Below are 20,081 nucleotides of genomic sequence, written 5' to 3'. Positions count from 1 at the left end.
TGGGTGAGGTTAGGGGAAAGGGCATTTATCAGTCACGCTGACAAAAGGTGACTTCTGCCTGCCCAAGATGGCATGGGGGAGAGTTGAGGAGGGAGGTGAGTGGGGGTGGCTAGGGATGTTTATGGCTGAGAAAGCAAGGAGAAAAACAAAGATGCAAGCCAGGCTCCCACAGACAAGCAATGGAGGCTTTCTGACCCACCCAGTAGAAAAATCCTCTTCCTGAAAAAACCCTCACTTGCTGCTTCCTACTGTTCCTGTTGCAAGAGGCAACCACATTGCTGAGGGTGATTGTTTCTTCCCTTGGACCAGGTGACAGACCTGCTTAGAAGTCTCCCTTTGCTGTCTTCCCTGGCACTTACCTCTAAGCACTGGCATGCACTCCAGCCCTTGCCACCAAGCAGAAAGAATTTTAGAAGACAAGCACCTTTTGCAAACACGTTTTCTTTGTCTATTATCCTCAGACTTTAGAGGAGACTCCTCCTCCACCCCCACCCCCCAGCTGCCAGGATAAACAGCTTTGCTTGTTACAATTAATTAGCAGCTAATTCACTACATTATTCTAAACACTGCCAGTGTAAATTAGACTTATGGTCTTAATTTGCCATTCACACTTTTTTGAAAACATACAAATTAAGACTGTATAAATTGAGAGCTACTATTATATTAACTAGCAAAAAGTTTTGTACCCAGCTGTTTTAGCCGGCAAGCAGGCATCAATACAGTCAGAAAACGAGGTGCAAAAAAGATATCCAAAGAGAATTAAACATATTGAGCAGCTCGAAACTGCATGTACCATATATGGTGAGCTTTCCTTTCGTCTGAGGTTGGATATCACTCAATGAGAGACATCTATCTGAATAAGTCCACCCAGTGGGTTTAAAAGCCAAAATTTGATCAAAATTGTCAGAGAATTTGTTCAAGTGGTTCTGCAAACCCTGTTGATAGGAAATAACAGGTGGTTATTAAAAATTTCTCTCACTCACACACACATCTGACAAACAGCTAATAGACCTTCAATAAAAGTGACACATGCTAAATGATGGCAAAGTGCTCTGTGGATTCAAGTGATCATTTTTTTTTCTGAGAAAAATGGCAGCTGTCACAGTATTTTTATAAGCTCCCCCAGCTGTCAACACAGAAGCTGGTAGCTTAGCTAGCAAGTATAGCCAGTATTCCTCTTAATTGAGAATATTTGCTTTATTCCCTTAATTTGCATACTGAATGACAGAACTGGGGATTTCCAAGTGCAGGATTCAGAATTATGTTTTCTGGTGGCAGAGCAGAGGGAGAAAATCCAACTATGCACAGCCAGAGTAACAATGGATGCTTTCCACTAGTGCTACTTTTAACCACTAAATGGACTGCAATGGTACTGATTGTATCGCTTCAATTATTATATGGTTAGCTGCCTTGTGCATGGTAAATATAAGGAGAAAGGCAGGATATAAATGTTTTAAAAATAAATAAAAAGGATGACAGTCTCTAAAGGAGTTTTGGCAGACTTTCTTTTTCTCTGTGACACCCAGCGGAACAGCAGTGCCAAAATGATGAGGCCTGTATCCTGTGGGCACAGGGACGCTGCCAGAAGTCTCTTCAGAGAAAGGGGACTTTCATCCCCTTCGTCTGAGTAAGGGTGCAGGCCCTGCAATGGGATCTCTCAAGACTGTTTGCCGGCACACACTCAAGAACCTCCAGCTCTTTTGCGGGTGCAGACTCAAGAATCTCCATGTCGGGCTTTGCAGTCCGACACAGAGGATAAGATTGGGTGGAGGAGGTCCCTGAGAGGCTGGTTCCTCCCTCACCCTGCCCCGCTTCAGAATGCCTCTTCCCACCCCGAAAGTCCACACTGCCACTCAACATTCTCACTCACCTCTGGGCAGCCAACTCCTCTACCCAACTCTGGGCCCAGCACTAACTGGCACTGGTCCAGTGCGGGTGCTCCCTCCTCTCATGGTGCCGTAAATGTGCTTTATTTAGGTTCATAAAGCACATTTATGGCACCTGGCGCTCGTGCTCAGCACCAACACAATGATCCTTTAGGACTGGGTCCTAAGAAGCCTAGTGAGGAATTGTCCTTCCTGAACAATAAAATGTTCAGGAAACATTAATAAAATGTTTAGGTTCTAGGGAGTCAGCCATCCCCAGTTCTAAACCCTTCAGCAGTTTATAGCACAGTTCAAACTGTGCTATATTCCCCAGTATTTTCCATGGTGGAAATAACATGCAACATTTTGTTGCAAGCCCCATGTGTATTTATATAAATTTATAGAGACTATGTAGTTAAAGGCTGATATCTTTCTCATGATAGGTTCTCCACGTAATCCTGGTTGTTCTAGGCTTAAAATTCAATTGAAAAGCAAACAAAAATGAATTAGTATCACAACATCTTGGCTAACAGGAGAGATAATACAAGTTGTGTTTTTTTTTGAAGTGACTTCAAAAAAGATCCACAAGGCTTTGAAGAAATGCTATCTTGTCTTGTTCTATGAAGTTGCATTAAAGAGAGATTACACACCCTGGGAATTATATTGCAGGCTACTAATTTTTAATTTTGTCTTGTGCTGAAAAGATTGGTAGTTATTTAAAAAGCATTAGCTAACTGTGATGTTAGAAGGAATAGTTAAAGGAATTATGATGTCAGTGATGTCATAAAGGAATTATGAAGTCAAAATTATTGGGAAGAGTCAATGTAAGAATAGCTAGATAAATCCAGGCATCAACGGTTAATGTACCTTAAAATTAATTTGCATCATGGGCAGAAGGTGAATCAAAGTATGATTCCAGTCCAAGGTGATGAGTGAATTTACAGTTGCTGATTCCAAGCACTGCAGTGTTTTGTATTTGTCTTGGGACATGCTTACTTTGGAACCTAAAACTTCAGCAATAGCTGCAAAATTAATAGGAAAAAGGATTAAGACATGACAAAGATGGAAATAGGCAAAGAAAATAAAACATCATTTTTATCTGTTTAAGTGCTTATTGTCCTAGAGACATTTCTAATATCTTGCCTCAAGTCACTTTCACTCTACCTGTGACCAGCTAAAATCTGGATAAACATCAACGAATCTGTGCTTTAGGTAAAATCTGATTTCTCAAAACTGCTATACGGGAAGCATCAAAATTGCTTCATTACCTTTAAAGGTTTCTCTAAGTAAGAAAATAACTAGAATGGTAATAAGTTCCTATTCAAGAAAAAGAAATGAATATTACATTTAGAAGCTGGCAGCTTGTACATTTTTCTTTTAGATGGAGAACAACCTTTTCATTATGACTATGAAAGAGACAAGCAGTAGCATAAGAACATAAGAACAGCCCCACTGGATCAGGCCATAGGCCCATCTAGTCCAGCTTCCTGTATCTCAAAGCGTTAGAATGAGTACACTTACCTCCTCCTCCTGCTCCTCCTCCTCTCCTTCTCCAAAACTCAGAGGTCTCCTTGCCTTGTTTAATAGCACTAACTATTCCTTTTTTTAAAACCCACATCTATGCGCCCGATTAAAAACATTCTACTAATACAAATGGAGAATTCAGTAACACAGTATTTTAAGGAAAGGTTTCAATTGAGGCAGAAAGCTGCTGAAAAATTCACTTAGGTACATTAAATAATTTTCAAGAGTTGATGTGCATGCTTCAACCATTTCCAACTTGGCATAAAAATAAATTACATTGCATTCAGAAACCTAATGACATACCAAGAAGCTGAGGTTAGGAGTTTAAGAAATGCATTACATTTACAAGACTATTAATACCACTAGAGTGTTTTAAAATTGAAGCATTACTAAAAAGGGGCAACTATCAGCAATGACTTCATGTCACATGCTGGGTCATCTCTATGCGCTATGCCAAGATGGATAATGTACTTTGGTTTTATACTTTTACAGAAATACTGTAATCCTAAAATTTAAAAAGCAACTTTTTAAAAGTAGAAATTTCAGTACTAATTATTTTGAACACGATCCTCCAAGACATGCAAAATGAAAATGCTATTAAATCAAGCATTCATGGTTCTTGCCAAAAGGATCTCCAAACATACCTAGAAATACTTTTTCTTTTCCAATAGAATATGTGCCACAAACCACCAAAGTTCGTGGGTTTAAAGTCACCATCTCAAAAGCAGTATTGACAGCAAACTGAATAACTTCTTGCTGGGGAGGAAAAGTGTATTCAGGACTGCAATATCTAAGGAATGGAAGACATATTAAGGTATCAGTTCTGACAGAAAAGAGGAGATCTACTGCTTTATCCAACAGCCTATACTATATTTCCATACAACAACAGAAGAAAAAGTAGGGATCTAATAATACAAAGCTTTGTGATAAACATACACAATTGTGCAACAAAGCATCAGTTTAGATCAGTGGCGTCACTAGGGTTCACGTCACCTGGTGTGGGATGCTAGCGTGTCGCCCCCGCCCCCCATGCAGTGGGCGGGGCAACACCCCAGGAGGTGGGCATGGTGATGTACCATCACTCCACCTCCACTGGTTTTTTGGCTGCACTTTTTGATAGAACAAAGATAGAAAACATTCTGCATGAAATTACATTGATTGATATATAACATGATGGTATTATTCACCCAAACTGTGATTTTGGTCACTAGTGGTGTCACCCCCTCCCCAGGGTGTCAACTTACTAACACCTTATTGCAGCAGTTCTCAAACTTTTAGCACTGGGACCCACTTTTTAGAATGACAATCTGTCCAAGACTCACCAGTAGTGATGTCATGGTGGAAGTGACATCATCAGGCAAATTAAAATAAATAAGTATAAATAATTAAAGTAAAACAAATAATTAAATAAGCAGAAGCCAGACCTGGTCCACCAAGTGAATTTCCTCTGTAGCCTGTCTGTAATAACACCCCCCCCCCTTCCAAAATCAGTAAGGTTTTCAGCCCTACCCAGTGCCCAGTTCAATTTAAGAACTTCTGTTTAAACCAGATCACTGTCAGGATCCACCTGGCTTTGCAAGTCTCAGACCTTATCAGCTGAAGCCTCTGTTTTGATCCTTTTTAGTAGGGTGGGGAGAGGTGCATAGGATCAGGACCATTCTGGTAGCCTTGCACTCTCCGTCACCTGATCTTCCACACCAGTTAAGGCACATTTGCTTATTCGCGAGTAAATGCGACCACGAGGCTTAGTTTTGCTTTCCATTGGGCTCAATACATTCATCTGCTTGGAGGGAGGGACTTCCTTCTCATGGGGGCTGCATTCATTGGATCAGGACCATTCTGGTGTCATTGGATTCCTCTCATCCTGCCCTTTCCGAGGGACTAAGGCATGTTCACCCACTCGCGAGTAAATGCACAATACGGCTCACTTTCACTTTCCATAGGGATCCATGCATTGTTAGTTGTCCAGTTTTTTGACCATAACTTTTGATAGGAAACTCTGGCTTTTTGCGTTGCATTCAGCTCAAAATCCATATCCGACGGTATATAATATGACGGGGTTACTCCTAACCACCGCGAATTTAGCATGTCACCCCCCCAGTGTGCGTCACCCAGTGCGGCCCGCACCCCCCCCCCAGCGACGCCACTGGTTTAGATATAACTAGTAATGGCATAAAGTGCAACTGGTGTATTTGCATCAGTTGCTAGCATGTGACTCCTAAATTCAATCTCCTGATTTTAGAAATGGGCTATGTCAGAATGCCAATGCAAGGGAGGGCACCAGGATGAGGTCTCTTGTTATCTGGTGTGCTCCCTGGGGCATTTGGTGGGCCGCTGTGAGATACAGGAAGCTGGACTAGATGGGCCTATGGCCTGATCCAGTAGGGCTGTTCTTATGTTGGGCTTTCCCCTTAATAATTGTACTTTCTAATGGCTTTTGATAAGTGACATACTAGTCAAAAAGGCAGAGAGCATACATGTTTACCTTCATTATGAGTTTCATACACTGAATATACAGCTTTTTATGCAATTTCAATTTTTTAAAATTATCTCTTTACATAAATTACTTTTGTTGAATACATTTATTTTGTGTGTTTCACTTCTGATAGGGAAGCAGCCAAGATGTCTTACAATAAGTTATAGGCAGCTTACAATAACAGAAAAGCAGCCCAACAAAACACAACCCAGGGCCAAGGAGCGCCCACCCATTTTCCCCAACAAGGGTGGAGATGAGAGAGGGCAGCAGGGCAGTGGAGCCAGCAGCACATTCCAGGCACGCAAAGTGACAAGGTTCCTCATGTGACTCCCCCCCCCAAGTGTTATTTTACACACACATGGCCATAACTGGAGGGGGGAACCACACCGGTGGCATTTCCCCAGGTCCTAAACCCTTCTAGAGGTGGCCCCAAGTAGAAATGCAGATTGACTGGTTGCCTCTGGCAGGGAAAAAAGAAAAAAAATGGGACAACAGCAGACCAGCTATTCACTTGACCAATTCTCTCACTGTTATCTAGCTGGTCAGCTCCGCTCCATTTGCCAATGCATTCACATGGGTCACATGCTGCAGGATGGGACTCAACATGGTCCCAGCTCTTGACAAGTTAAAGACCACTGGTCTAAACTAAGCACATAATTTTTCAGACCACGGATATGATAATTTTAATAAACGAAAACAACTTACGTTGTATCCAGGTAGAGCGTATGAATTTTCTGACCAGTTAGAAATGGGTAGCGCTCCATAGAAGGATCTGCCCTGAAATCTCCTGTGTGTAATACAACAGTTCCATTTGGAAGGAAGAAAAGGATCATTGCAGCACCAGGACAACTGCCAGAAGTAAAGGGAAAAGAGCAGATGATATTTTGATTTGGGATCCACTCCATTTCAAATTTGAACCTTGGGTTTTTTGGCAACAAGTCTTCAAATAACTACATTATTAACTATTAAAAATTGACCTTAGCTCTGTAAAGAATACGTACTGATTAGCACCGAGCAACACCACTTTGATGCCATTTACTGTGCATTCTGTATCCATTGGCAGGACATGGATGTACTGTTCTTGCACCCGAAGTTTGCTCTTTACCAGGTTTCCAGTTATCTGAACAACAAAAATTTTTTAGCATCAATATACTCCTGTTTTCTGTTACTTGTAACTCATTTGTAGCAGATGCCAATGCAGCTAGACAAAGGAACTACCTATAGTTTGATGAAAAAATATGTTTCTCCTGTGAGCTCACAACAGATTTTCTATATCACATATCTATTAGTAATTAGTATTTTTAAAAAATCTGTTCACATCACAGTATGGATTATATTAACAGCGAATGTTTCAGAAACACTATTTTCAGAATTCAGTTGGAGCAGAAAACCACAAGTCGATTACAGTTTTCTTACAGAAATAATGTAAGACCAATGCAATCCTATTATGCAACTGTTGTGTGTCTTTCACAATGCAGCGGCCAACCACCAGACAATTATAAACTTTTATGTTCTTTCCTATACCAGATTTCAATCCAATGAACTAGTTATATGGTCATCTCTTTGTAGTCCTGAAGTAACTCTGAGCATTGCCATCTAACAGTCTACCCATCTATAAATGGAAACCTGTTCTAGTTGGTTAGGCTGGTTACATTACTCAGTCACAGCAAAACTGATACGCTTTAATCAAGCCAGCATGATGGAAGAAGTTACTTGTGATGGGATCACTGTAATAATTTTTTTGTGGTAGTATCTTCCAGTTTAATGATATGCACAGTCCAACACAATATAGCCCACAATATTGCATTATCAGTAAGTAAGTTTGCTGTTATTACTCATTTAAACCTCCAGCTTGTTCAAACTGTAGGACAAGAAAGCCATGTCAAGCCACTGTAGCTTCTACTTTCAGGTCAGCTTTGTGAAAGTGTAAGCATCCTGGGTTAATTTAAAATCTCCCAATATAGCAATCCACGGGTAGCTAAGGAAATGGACATAGAAGAGCAAAAGAGCTCTGGAGTTACCACTCCTAAGTCTTCATTCACTCTGTTCAATTACTAATGACTTATAGCACCCTCAGAGTTGAGGAAGACCTTTGCAGAGAAAGAAGGGCTCAAGTTTGCTGAACACCAATAAATAGCAAGCACCTTACTACACTAAGGTACTAACCACTGTTTCCTCTAAGTTTTCGAGTGACCACAAACCTCTGCACAACATGGAGCTTGGCAACCTGGAAGTTCAGCATTGACATGATGACATAATGATCAAACGTCCAGAGGCAGTGTCGTGAGTCGCAATGCTGTACAAGCACAGACTCCTTATGGTATTTGTCACCAGTACTAACAGCACAATCCTATCCATGCCTGTTCAGAATTAAATGCCATTGAGTTCAGGGGGCTTGCGCCCTGCTGCTCATAGGATGGCTGAAGTATGCATCTCTATTTCCTGTGGCTCATCTGGCTTAAGTGAATATCCCTTTTCAGTTAGGCACATTATTAGCTTGCTACACTAAAGTCTTTTTTCTGCCTAAGGAATTAGAATTGGACCCTCACTATATTATACGTTATACTTTGTATAATAGGCTTCAACCTATTATACACAGCAGACCGATAACATTGACCCATTAATTACATTTCAAGTAAAATCACAAAAGACATACCTTATTGCAGTATAATGGGAATGTAAATTTTTTTGTTAGGCCACCGTAGTGATCCGAATGGAAATGTGTAAGGAAATAAGCGGTGCATCCTTCAATTTCTCCATATTGGAATGCATCCACCACAAATCCTGTTCCTGTAACAAAGTTTTACAAAAGGAGCAAGTCAGCTAGCGTGCATGGAAATTGTCAAGGTTAACTGCTACCGCTAGCAAGCTGTTAAATAGATGCAAATTAAGGAAAGGTTAATCGATATGGCTTTACGCTATATTTTTGAAAACTAGGCCAAACTAAACAACATGCCATGTTAAACTGCGGTAGCAAGTATAATCTGTACCATCTCAACAACAGCAACATTTGTGCATGTTCTCTTGCTGTTACCATTCTGTTCTTATTTTTCACACTTTCCAATGAGCCTTCGTCTTTTTTCTTGCCAGTATCTCACAAAATAACATAATTCCATAGTTTGAAAAAGCTTGAAGTGTTTTATGCAAATGAAACATTTATTCAAATGACATAAATTAACTCATAAGAACATAACAACAGCCCCACTGGATCAGGCCATAGGCCCATCTAGTCCAGCTTCCTGTATCTCACAGCAGCCCACCAAATGCCCCAGGGAGCACACCAGATAATAAGAGACCTAATCCTGGTGCCCTCCCTTGCATTTGGCTAGGGATGCAACTCAATGGGATTTTATGCACAGAAGCTTAAATTCTTAGAGCACAGGGTTAAATTCTATGGAAGCTCTTGATAGCAGATAGAAGCAGAAGAAACTGTGCAAAGACAAGGGCACAGCGTTAAAGATTCTTGACAGACAAGTTTCCAATTCTGCATCAAGACATGTTTATATATCTCAGTATGAAATACAGTGAAGAGTTTCAAGTATATGATTTTGTAAGCATGATTTTCTACATTAGTTGTACGTTTTGCACTAGCATAATACAGTATTTTAAAAGCACAATCACATGATGTCTACTCAGAAGTAAGCCCCACTGCATTCAGTTGGACATGCTCCTAGGTAAGCGTGTATAAGACTGCAACCTAAGAGCCCAATCCTGAGCTTGGTGCTCCGGCTTTCTGCCGGAGCGCACTGTCGCAAACGTGCTGTAAGGCACATCTGCTAAGCTTACCGCCAGGCCAGCACCCATGCTAGCCCAGCGCTGGCCGGTGCTGGGCGGGCGCCTGTCCTCTGCTGCTCGGCACTCTCACAGACTGCCGAGCTGCAGCACAGTAAGCAGGGGTGGGGAGAGGGCGGGGAGGAGGTGTTCCGGGGAGGGGGGAGGCAGGCGGAGGGGGGAAAGGGGGTGGGGAGGAAGCGTGACGGGGCTGTGGGGGCAGAGAAAGGGTGGGTAGATGTGCTGAGGGAGGGAGGGATGCAGGTCCTGTGGAGCTCCACTCCACCAGATCCAAGGCATTCATGTGGGGCTTGGTAAAGTGAATAGCCCCATTGCGAGGCTGCTTCCCTTACCTGGGAGAAGCAGACAAAAGTTCCCTTCTCCCAAGGTGCTGCCTGTGGTGGGAGCCATTCTTGGTGCCCCTGCAGCCACGTGCCCCAGGTAGCTCAGGATTGGGCTGTAAGACCCTTAAGGCTTCAACCTTAAGTACATTTATTTAGGACTAAGAACCACTGAATCAGTAAAGGAGCAGAGGCTGAACTGGAGTTTCACAAATTCGTAAGAAAATGTATTCCAAATGAAGTACATTGAATGTTCAGTTTCATATGTAGAAACTGTGCAGCTACTTGAAAAAGTGCAGTGTGGCTCTTTAAATATTGCAGAGCTTATAGCACCATTCTAAGCATACTTATTAAGTAACCACCTCTCACTGAATATAATGGGATTACTCCCGAGCACACCTGTTTAGGCTTGCAGTCTTAACAGGTTTCAGATATAGGAGCATAGTGCTAATACTAATCTTTAATAGTATTCATCTTCTTAAAACCTTTTAAGAGTTTTTTTTTCTTTTCAGAAGAATCTTACCCTTTCAGAAAATGAAAAACATTATTCCATTACTATAGTATAGTTTTATTGTTCTGCATAAAACTAGATTTATATTGGGTCCTCACAACCATTTTCCCCCCTCAAATGCTCTTATGTCTATATATATTCTAAACAGCAATTTTCATCCTTTTTCACCTCATGGCACACTGTTAAGGAGCTAAAATTGTCAAGGCACACCACCAGTTTTTTGACCATTGACAAGGCACACCACACTGCTGGCCAGGGGTTCACATCCCCAATAGCCCTACTATTAAATAGCCTTCCCCCAAACTCCTGCAGCACACCTGTGAACTATTCATGGGACACCAATGGGGCACAGTACAGTGGTTGAAAATAGCTGTTTTAGTGGATGCAAAAGGCTTTCATCCTGCAACTAATTAAGCCACAGATTAGGTGGAAAGAAAGACTTCCAATAATATAAAAAGTGAAATGTCATTGCTATACTCAAGGACAAAAACTTAGCAAGGTAACAGATGCAGTACTACCTATCCTCAATAGTTCTAGGGTAAAATAATTCAAGTACACTACCTGGTATCTTCTTATAGAAAGGACACTGTTTTTTTCTTGTTTCTTCCTCAGCAGTTGATAACTTCCTAAATTTCTTCACCCATCTTCTCTGTCCACCAGATGTTGGATTTGCAGGAATGTCATTTTTGCTTGAACTTTCTGTGACCACATTCAACTCTCCCACTGATTCTTCAGTTTTCCTCTTTTGAGACCTGGGCCTCTTCCCTGCAGCAGCCAGTGGGCTCAAAGTTTGTGTTTTCTCACAAAAATTTTTCTTTTGGTCATTCTCCATTTTTGCTTTCGGATGTAGCCCAAAGAAAACACCAATATCCATTTGTTTTAGTTCTTTGGCAGGAGTGGTTTGGACCTTAACTTTTGCAGGAGAAACACATGGCAATGTTTTTGAGACTGGGTTAGGAAAAACAGGCATAGCTGTGGTATGACAAAGCTCTCCTTTTTCTATTTCTGAATACAAATTATCATCAGCTGACCTATTTTCACATATGCTAGAGATAGTTCCAGGTTCACTATTTAAGATTGGAGGGGCCTCCTTTACAGCATCACTTTGGGTAGCCAGAAAAGGCTTAATACCTTCTTCCTCAAATTCTGAAGGAAATAACATGTTCTGAAGAGCAAAATCTCCAGAGAACCAATTATAATCCTCAGATTTGCCCCACCCACATTCACCTACATTAATGGCAGCAGAACTCAGTTTAAATGACTCAAGTACCTCCTTGGTTCTTCTATAATCAACAGGCAGAGAAAGAGCACCTGCAGAATGTTTCAGCTGAGGACTGTTTGCTGAGGTGGGAACTCTGCTGAGCATGCCTCCCTGGGAAAAAGTTTTAGAAACTCCGTTTGCACTTTGTATCATATTTAATTTTTCATTGTTTGCGATACAACGTTGTCCCTCAATGCTAGTCTTGTCAGATTCTTTCAGGTGAGAGCCACCAACCAGTTTATTAATCATACTGCATCTAACACTTCCTCCTTTGTCTTCCAGATTTATTACATCAAACAGTCTTTTTCTAAAATGTTCTATTTTTGCTGGTCCTGGTTTTTCTTCTTCTTTTTCTTCTTCTTCTGTAGTTTCCTCCTCTTCTGTGCTAAGGGGAGAATAAGAAATGTCACAGTCTTTAAAGTCAGCTTCTGAGATGGGCCTCTTTAGTGAATGTGCCCCATGCTGATTATCTAGATTCTCATCACTTTTGGTTTCTTGAGGCAGAGGAATGAGATGCTCAATTTGCTTTGTACCTTCTATAGATTGTATTCCATGTTGCTGAAACTCTTGAATGTTTTCCAAGGAAGAAGCCTTTATATTGGTTACAGCCAAAGGAATTGTAGCCATGGGGTACTGTTCTGCTAATGGAAGATGATACTTGGAAGGTTTTCCCATACTCTGGGAGTTGTTCAAATCCTGTAGTGTGCATTCTTTGAACTTAGTGTAGCTGATAGATGTAGTAGCATCGGGACCAAAGACACTGTTCTTCTCACTAGATGATGAGAAATCGGTGAGATATTCCCCTGCTCTGCTTGCAGCAAGCAGGAAATGACTGTAACGTTTGTAATGAGATGGAATTGATGAAGTACACAGAAGACCATCAGGGCATTCTAACAAAAGAAACAAAAGTGTTAGTAACAGAGAAAAACAAATTTCAAATGTGTACAAAAGGTTTACCAAAAAGTTTACTTACAGCCCAATCCTACGCATGTCTGCCCAGAAGTAAGTCCCATTATAGTCAACAGGGCTTACTCCCAGGCAAGTGTGGATAGAACTGCAGCCTTAAACAATCCCCATCATCTCCCTGCACTTATAATGTAATCAAATGTTTTCAGGATTGAAGCTTCTGTCTGATCACTGGTTCAGAGATTGCACAGAACTATTCTAGAAAATTTGACACAGTTTTACTTTATGAAGTAATCTCACCTCTCCAGGTGCAATTCCAGTGTTAATCAGACCTAGGTTTAGAGACTGTGTATTTGAACAGCTATTTGTATGTAGGTTCGCTTCTTTTATTTTTATTACTTTTTATTAAAACAATACTGAAAAAGATAACAAATACAATAGATAACAAAGAAAAGTATCTACAGATCCCTACAAAACACAAACAAAAAATATAAAAATGAAAGAGTGGAGCAGTATATCCTAAATACAAAACATTCCTTTCATATGCTTCATAACATCAAATATCAGACAAGAATCTTCAACTGTTCTTTCCAGCATATTAAATGACAGCTTAAACTTTCTATTCATATCATTTCTCTTAATCCCTTCTCAATATTTTAAGTTAAATTCACTTATCTTCTCAAATCCACAAATCATTACATCACTTTTTTCTTTCATATGCAGAAAGTCAATGCTTCTAATTCTTCATAAAAGTATTAACTGGCTTCTCTTTAACGAAAATGGTAAGTTTATCCATTTCTGCTAAGTCCAGAATCTTTATCCACCATTCTTCCACCAAAGGAATTTCTGTGGTCTTCCAAGACTGTGTGTACAATAATCTAACCACACAAGTCATGTACAAAAATAAAGTTTCCAAATCTTTTTCCATATAGTCATTGATAAAAAAAAACCCCAGCAAAAACACTTCAGGTTTCATTTGAAAATTACCTTCAGAATCAACTCTATTTGTGCATGTATCTGTATCAATACTTTTTTGCCTTAGCATATGTCTACTGCATGGTTAAAAGAACCCCCCCCCCTTTTTTTTTTTACATTTCCAGCATCTATTTGACATGTTTTCATACATTTTTGCTAACTTACTCGAGGTTTTATACTGTACAATGTATATCTCATTTTATAAAAGTTTTCTTTAAGATTCACATTCAATTTAAATTTCAGTCTTTAAGTACATATTTTTTCCAGTGTTCCATTAGAACAGGGGTCTCCAAACCCGGCCCAGGCACCAGATGCGGCCCGCAGCAAGCCTCTTTCCAGCCCGCGGCCAACCTCTTGTCCCCTGAAAGCCTCTGGCCCACTCAACTGAACATGACCAGAACTATGCTCTGATTGTGTCTAGAGAGTGTTCTGAGAGCCAGAGAGGTTGAATGAATTAGCCCATTCATTCATTTATTGACTCATCTAAGTTCTATCTCTAATTTATTTATTTAAATTTCATATTTAAATTATTTTCCGGCCCTCCACACCACACCAGATATTTGATGCGGCCCTCTAGCCAAAAAGTTTGGAGACCCCTGCATTAGAATATCATGCCCCAGTTATATTTTTTTTAACACATTCTCTCCCCTCTACACTTTTTAACAGCAGACTCACATAAATTTTGGAAGTCAATGTTTTCCTAGCATAGAGATAAATGATGGGAAAAGCTCTCTCTGTATGCTGTTAAAAGCACAGGAGCACAAGCAATAAACAAAGAAGAAGAAGCTGGTAACCACTTAATAAACCTTCCCCCCCACCCTGATGATTGTACCTTTTTCAGCAGGCTTGGAACCATCCAAACATTCAGTAACATGCCATCGAGGTGTCTCAACCAGCAGCAAAGAGAACGGCATTTGACAACTTGGGCAGTAGCCTTCATAAAGTGGCCGTGCATTTTGAGGACATAGCTTCTTGTTGTTTTTCTTTTGTTCTGTTAAAGTTGATGATATGCTTTCTTGGAACTGTGCAACATGGTTTTCATCAACAGAAACACTGCAGTGCGGATTTGGTGTTTTGGTACCTTTTTGCCTTGGCTTCTGCTTCTTAGGTGTCTTTTTTTCTTCAGATGTTTTTCTATTATTCCTGTTGCCAAGACTTTGTGACCTGCCATTTCTATCATTTGTCTTCTGTAGCTTTGCAGAGATCACTTCTGAATTTTGGCTCACTGATTGTGTCTTCTTAATACCTTTGTACTCCCAAACGTCGTCCTCCTCTTCAGACATGGCAACCCAACAGTACACCTTCACTGTCTTTAGATTTAACAGGATTTCACTGTTCTAAGATGTATGTACTGTTTTCTTCTAATACATTGGCTTTTATTTCCTTGATCTATATGAGAAAACCAAGCAAATGCCATTGCCAAATGAGGCTGGGGCATAAACAAATTTTCTAAGCACAAGTATAACCTTAATAGTCAAATATTTGTTTCATAAAAAGCTCTGCTTTTTTTTTTTTTTAGTACTATGAATTACATTTAAAAACCAACTTAAATTCACTTAGAATATAGACACTTTCTGAATCTTCTGCTTTGTCCACGAACTCCATTTTCAAAGTTTTAGCTTCTGGAACTTTGGTTAGAAGGAGTCACAACTGCTGTACTGGCATCCTTGTTTGCCTCATAAATCCTGAAACAGACAACAGAAAAGTAGTAGTAGTAGTAGTAGTAGTAGTAGTAGTAGTAGTAACTTTATTGTCATTGTGCTACAGCACAACAAAATTTATGCACCTTTGAGATACAAGCATAAATATGTACTACAATTCCAACAATCACACTCTACACACTCACCCACACATTCTATACAACATGCATCATAATATAAAACAGTATAACAGACCATAATGCCCAGGAGCATAGTAACAACTATATCGCCTTATTCAACGTAATTATGGCTGTGGAATAAAAACTGTTCAGGAATCGTGTAGTGCTGCTCTAATAGTTCTGTATCTTCTACCGGAAGGCAACAGTTCAACAAACTTATGAGCCGGATGGAAGGGGTCTCTCAGAATACTATGTGACTTCTGCAGACAGCGAGATGTATAGATGTCTCCCAAAGCTGGTAGATGAAGGTTGATGATGTGCTGTGCGATCTTAATTCTTTGCAGAGCTTTTTTGTCCCCTGCAGAGCAATTTCCGTACCACACCAAGATATCATAAGTTAGGACACTCTCAATGGTGCAAGGATAGTAAGACACAAGCAGCTGCTGTGACAAATTTAACCTCCCAAGCTTCCTCAGAAAATATAACTGCTTTTGTGCCTTTTTAATCAACATGCTGGTGTTAATAGTCCATGAGAAGTCCTCTGTGATGTAAATACCTAGGAATTTGTACATCCCTCTTTTTCCAGAAGTCAATTATAAGTTCTTTAGTTTTTTGAGGTTAAGTGAGAGATTATTTTCTTTGCACCACAATAATAACTCCTGTACCTCCTTCCTATAAGCAGACTTATCATTCCCGCTAACAAGCCCCACTACTGTAGTATCGTCTGCAAATTTTATAATTTCATTGGTGTTATGTGATGGGGTACAATCATGTGTATACAGGGAATAGAGGAAGGGGCTCAGCACACACCCTTGGGGAGCTCCTGTATTTAATATCAGAGTGGAAGAATGATAAGAGCCCATTCTAACTGACTGTGGCCTATTTGTCAAAAAGTCCATTATCCACAGACAAATGTCTTGCTGTATGCCCAAACTAGTCATTTTAAAAAACAGCCTGCTAGGTAAAATGGTGTTAAAAGCAGAACTATAATCCACAAATAACAGCCGTACATATGTACCCCGTTGTTCCAAATGACGCAGGACTGTATGTAAAACAATAGAGATGGCATCATCAGTCGACCTATTACTCCTGCATGCAAATTGACACAGATCCAAGGTGGGTGGAAGACCAGACTTAATATGTTTCAACACCAGCCTCTCAAAACACTTCATAATTACCGAAGTTAGAGCCACAGGTCGATAATCATTGAGAGAAGCAACTACTGTCTGCTTGGGAACTGGCACTATAACAGATGTCTTCAAGCAAGTAGGGACAGAGCACTCTGACAGAGATAAATTGAAAATATATGTAAAAACTTCAGTCAGCTCTGCAGCGCAGTCTTTAAGGACCCGTCCTGGAATTCCATCTGGGCCAGCTGCTTTCTGGATGTTAATATTCTGTAAAACCCGTCTCACATCATCAGGCTGCAGGACAAGTGACTGACCATCAGTGGTTGCAGCTGGAATGTTGGTGGCTGCTATCTCCTCCTCAAACCGGCCAAAAAACTGATTAAGCTGCTCTGCCATGGAATCACTACTGCTGGGCAGACTATTTTTATAATTCTGCCCAGTAAGTTGTCGCAGTACAACTTACTATTGAGTACAAACTATTGAGGAGATAGTAACATGAATTGCAAACATTATCTGTAGCGGGGTGGTAGTATACAGTACATACTTTTCATGCAGAAGGACTTGGGTTCAATCCCTGGTATCACCAGGTTGGGTAGAGAAAAATTCCTGTCTTAAACTTTGGAGAGCGACTGCCAGTCAATGCAGACAATGTTGAGCAGGCATGTCAATGGTCTGACAGTATAAGGCAGCTTCCAACATTTAAACACAACAAAAACAAATGCCCAATGTAGACATAATGCTAAACTATGGTTTAACATTACAAAAATTAGAAGGAAGATTAAAAAATTTAGTGTGCATGTTGAAACAACTCGCAGGTGTAATGCTACAATCCTTACAGACAATCCTAAACCGTTAGCTGGGATTAAACCCCAGTTTATTTTTGAGTAAACACACATTGGATTCCACTGTAAAAATACTATGTTTTGGCATCAATATTAATTAGTACTAATTGCAAGTATCTCCTATTCAGGTGGGCTTCCTTCCAAATAAGCATGTTTAAGATTGGGGATATAAATTTCCCTGAATTTTGAATAATCCCACAGTGTGTAAATTCCATTTTGACAGTGTCCATTGTGACACTACAAAGCACTGAAGTAAACTAGTTTATGAAGAATATATAGGGCACAACCCTAACCCCTTATGTCAGTGCTTTCCAGCACTAACATAAGGACAATGCAGCTCCGAGGTAAGGGAACAAACATTCCCTTACTTTGAGGAGGCCTCTGTGAGTGACACCTAACTGCAGGTTGCAGCACATTCCCATTGGCACTGCTATGCCAGTCCTGGAAAGCATTGACATTAGGAGTTAGGATTGCACCCATATTTATACAATGTGCATCAGCCAGAGATCCCTTTTAAAAAAACAAACGCTCAAAGCAAAATGCTTCCATTTTATACATTTTATTAAGCATCAATGTGTTTAAATTCTGTAAGATTCCAGTATGTCCTTTTTGTATGTCCATCGTCATGTCCATTTTCATCCTTAAGAACATCTCTGCAGATTCTGCATAAAACAAGAAATATGACAATTCTATGCATACTTCTTCAGAAATAAATACCACTGTGTTTAAAGGGGCTTACTCCTGATGAAGAATGCATAGGATTGCAGCCCAAATGTGCCTTCCAGAGTAGACTGGTGAAAGCCAATTTTATGCACTTACAGTACTAGGCATTAAGTCATAGAATCATAGAAGGGGACTAATAGGTCATCTGTAGCAGGAAATCCTCCTAGAGTAGTGGTTCCCAGTCTGGGGTACATGTACCGTTGGGGGTACTTACCAGGACCTTTAGAGGTACTTGAAAAAGAATTGAATAATGGCAGATAAAGGCAGGTCTGTATTAGAGTATCTTGTGGGGCTGGCATTAGAATGCCTTGAGGGGCTAATATGAGGGGTACAATTTATAAAAATGGGCTGCCAAGGGGTACACAAGTAAAAAAATGTGGGGAACCACCGTCTTAGAGCATCTACAACAGGTCTTCGTTGAGCTTCTGCTTGAAGATCTCCAGTGAAGGGGAGTCCACCACCTCCCTTGGCACTGCCAAACCACCCTTCCCACCAGGATTTTTTTCCTGATGTCCAATGGGAATCCCTTTATTGCAGTTTGTATCTGTTGGATCTACTTTCAACGGCACTTGAGAACAAATCTGTCCCTTCTTCCATATTTATTTTTCATATTTTTATACCGCCTTCCTCCAAAGAGCTCAGGGCAGTGTGCACAGCTGCTCCCCTCCTTTTGTCCTCATAACAACCCTGTGAAGTAGGTGAGGTTGAGAGAAAGTCAGCCTTCCACATATCCCTTCTCAGCCTTCTTTTCTCCAGGCTGAACATAGCAAGTTCCCTCAACCTTTCTTTGTAGGGCTTGTCAGGGCCTAGGAGAGGGGGGTAAAGGGGGTAATTTGTACCTGGCCCCAGGGTCAGAAAGGGGGCCCAGGAGCCAAAGGAGGAGGCCTAGAAAGTTCCTGGGGTCTGACATTTTCCGATCTCACCTGAACTCGCTGCCAGCGCATAATGCTGGGGCACAACCAGGTGCATGCACAGTTAACTGCTGCTGCAAGCCATATACACCAGGCCCAGGAAAGCATCCATGATCCTCCTTAACACAGTGTCAAATTTGGGAGGAAACTGGCCTGCTACAGTGGCTCTTTGGCTTGTGGATTCCATAACCATGAAGGACTGTATACAAGCTCAGGGACCCAGCTGTGGAGCTACAGCTGCTGCAGAAGCTCATTTTGATCCATTCTAGTGTGAGCCTAAATATGATGATGCTAATTTTCTGCAATTTATTTTCTATATTTCAAAAATTTTAGAGACACTTAGGAGTGTGTTTGGTTCTTCATATTACTTTATCTAGCTTCCAATGCCACACGGTCGGGCAGATCTGGGCTCTGCATCAAGAAGCCTAGTAGACCTGAGCTCCAGAGACTATTGTGGCTGTCAGCACCCCCTGCCCTACTTTTCCCACAATTTTGCCTGCCCCACTGCCCCCCTTGCCCTTTGGGAAGGGGCCCAGAAGAAACTTTCTGCCCCCTGCTAAAATTCTCATAGGCTTTGGGGCTTGTCCTCCAGCCCTCTAAAGATCCTTGTGGCTCTCCTCTGAACCTGCTCCAAAGTCCATTTGTGTTGAGTGAGACTTACCCCTGGGTAAGTGGGTTGCAGCCCCCTGGGTAAGTCAGAGGTGCAAGCCTGAATGGTCAATTACTCCTGTGTTTCCAGAAGGGAAGGGAAGCTTGCACAGCAAAGGTCAAGCTCTGTTGTTCATCAAACCATCCTCAGAAAGCAGCAGACTCCCCCTTGGCATCTGCACTACATAATAAGGAAGTTGCATGGCAATGAATAGCCTCTCAGTTCAGAACAGGAGACAGCAGCCCTCAGTGCACTGCCTCTCAGTGCAATGCAATGAGAAGACAGCCCAGAGCCCCTTCTCCCCCTTCCCACTCACATGACTTGACAGCAGCAGCAGCAGCAGCAGCAGCAGCCCTTTCAAAGCATCCATTCCCTCC

The 20,081-nt window shown here is 41.0% G+C and overlaps 1 protein-coding gene across 1 annotated transcript in view; it reads right to left on the bottom strand.

Annotated features, from left to right (window-relative positions):
- The window catches only part of DCLRE1A (DNA cross-link repair 1A), a 23,370-nt gene extending 3,289 nt beyond the window's left edge, over nt 1–20,081 (bottom strand). The window contains exons 1-9 of the mRNA XM_066622210.1: nt 20,021–20,081; nt 14,463–15,315; nt 11,050–12,639; nt 8,522–8,655; nt 6,867–6,985; nt 6,571–6,714; nt 4,034–4,179; nt 2,733–2,887; nt 794–935 (exon numbers count right to left, since the gene is read on the bottom strand). Coding sequence (XP_066478307.1) covers nt 794–935; nt 2,733–2,887; nt 4,034–4,179; nt 6,571–6,714; nt 6,867–6,985; nt 8,522–8,655; nt 11,050–12,639; nt 14,463–14,913 — 2,881 coding nt within the window. The 5' untranslated portion in view covers nt 14,914–15,315; nt 20,021–20,081. The remainder of the gene's footprint in view (nt 1–793; nt 936–2,732; nt 2,888–4,033; nt 4,180–6,570; nt 6,715–6,866; nt 6,986–8,521; nt 8,656–11,049; nt 12,640–14,462; nt 15,316–20,020) is intronic.

Source organism: Tiliqua scincoides, chromosome 3 (genome assembly GCF_035046505.1).
Source record: "Tiliqua scincoides isolate rTilSci1 chromosome 3, rTilSci1.hap2, whole genome shotgun sequence".
In the NCBI taxonomy this organism is placed as follows: domain Eukaryota; kingdom Metazoa; phylum Chordata; class Lepidosauria; order Squamata; family Scincidae; genus Tiliqua; species Tiliqua scincoides.
The sequence above is the reverse complement of the archived record's forward strand: the minus strand, read 5'-3'. Positions and strand labels throughout refer to the sequence as shown.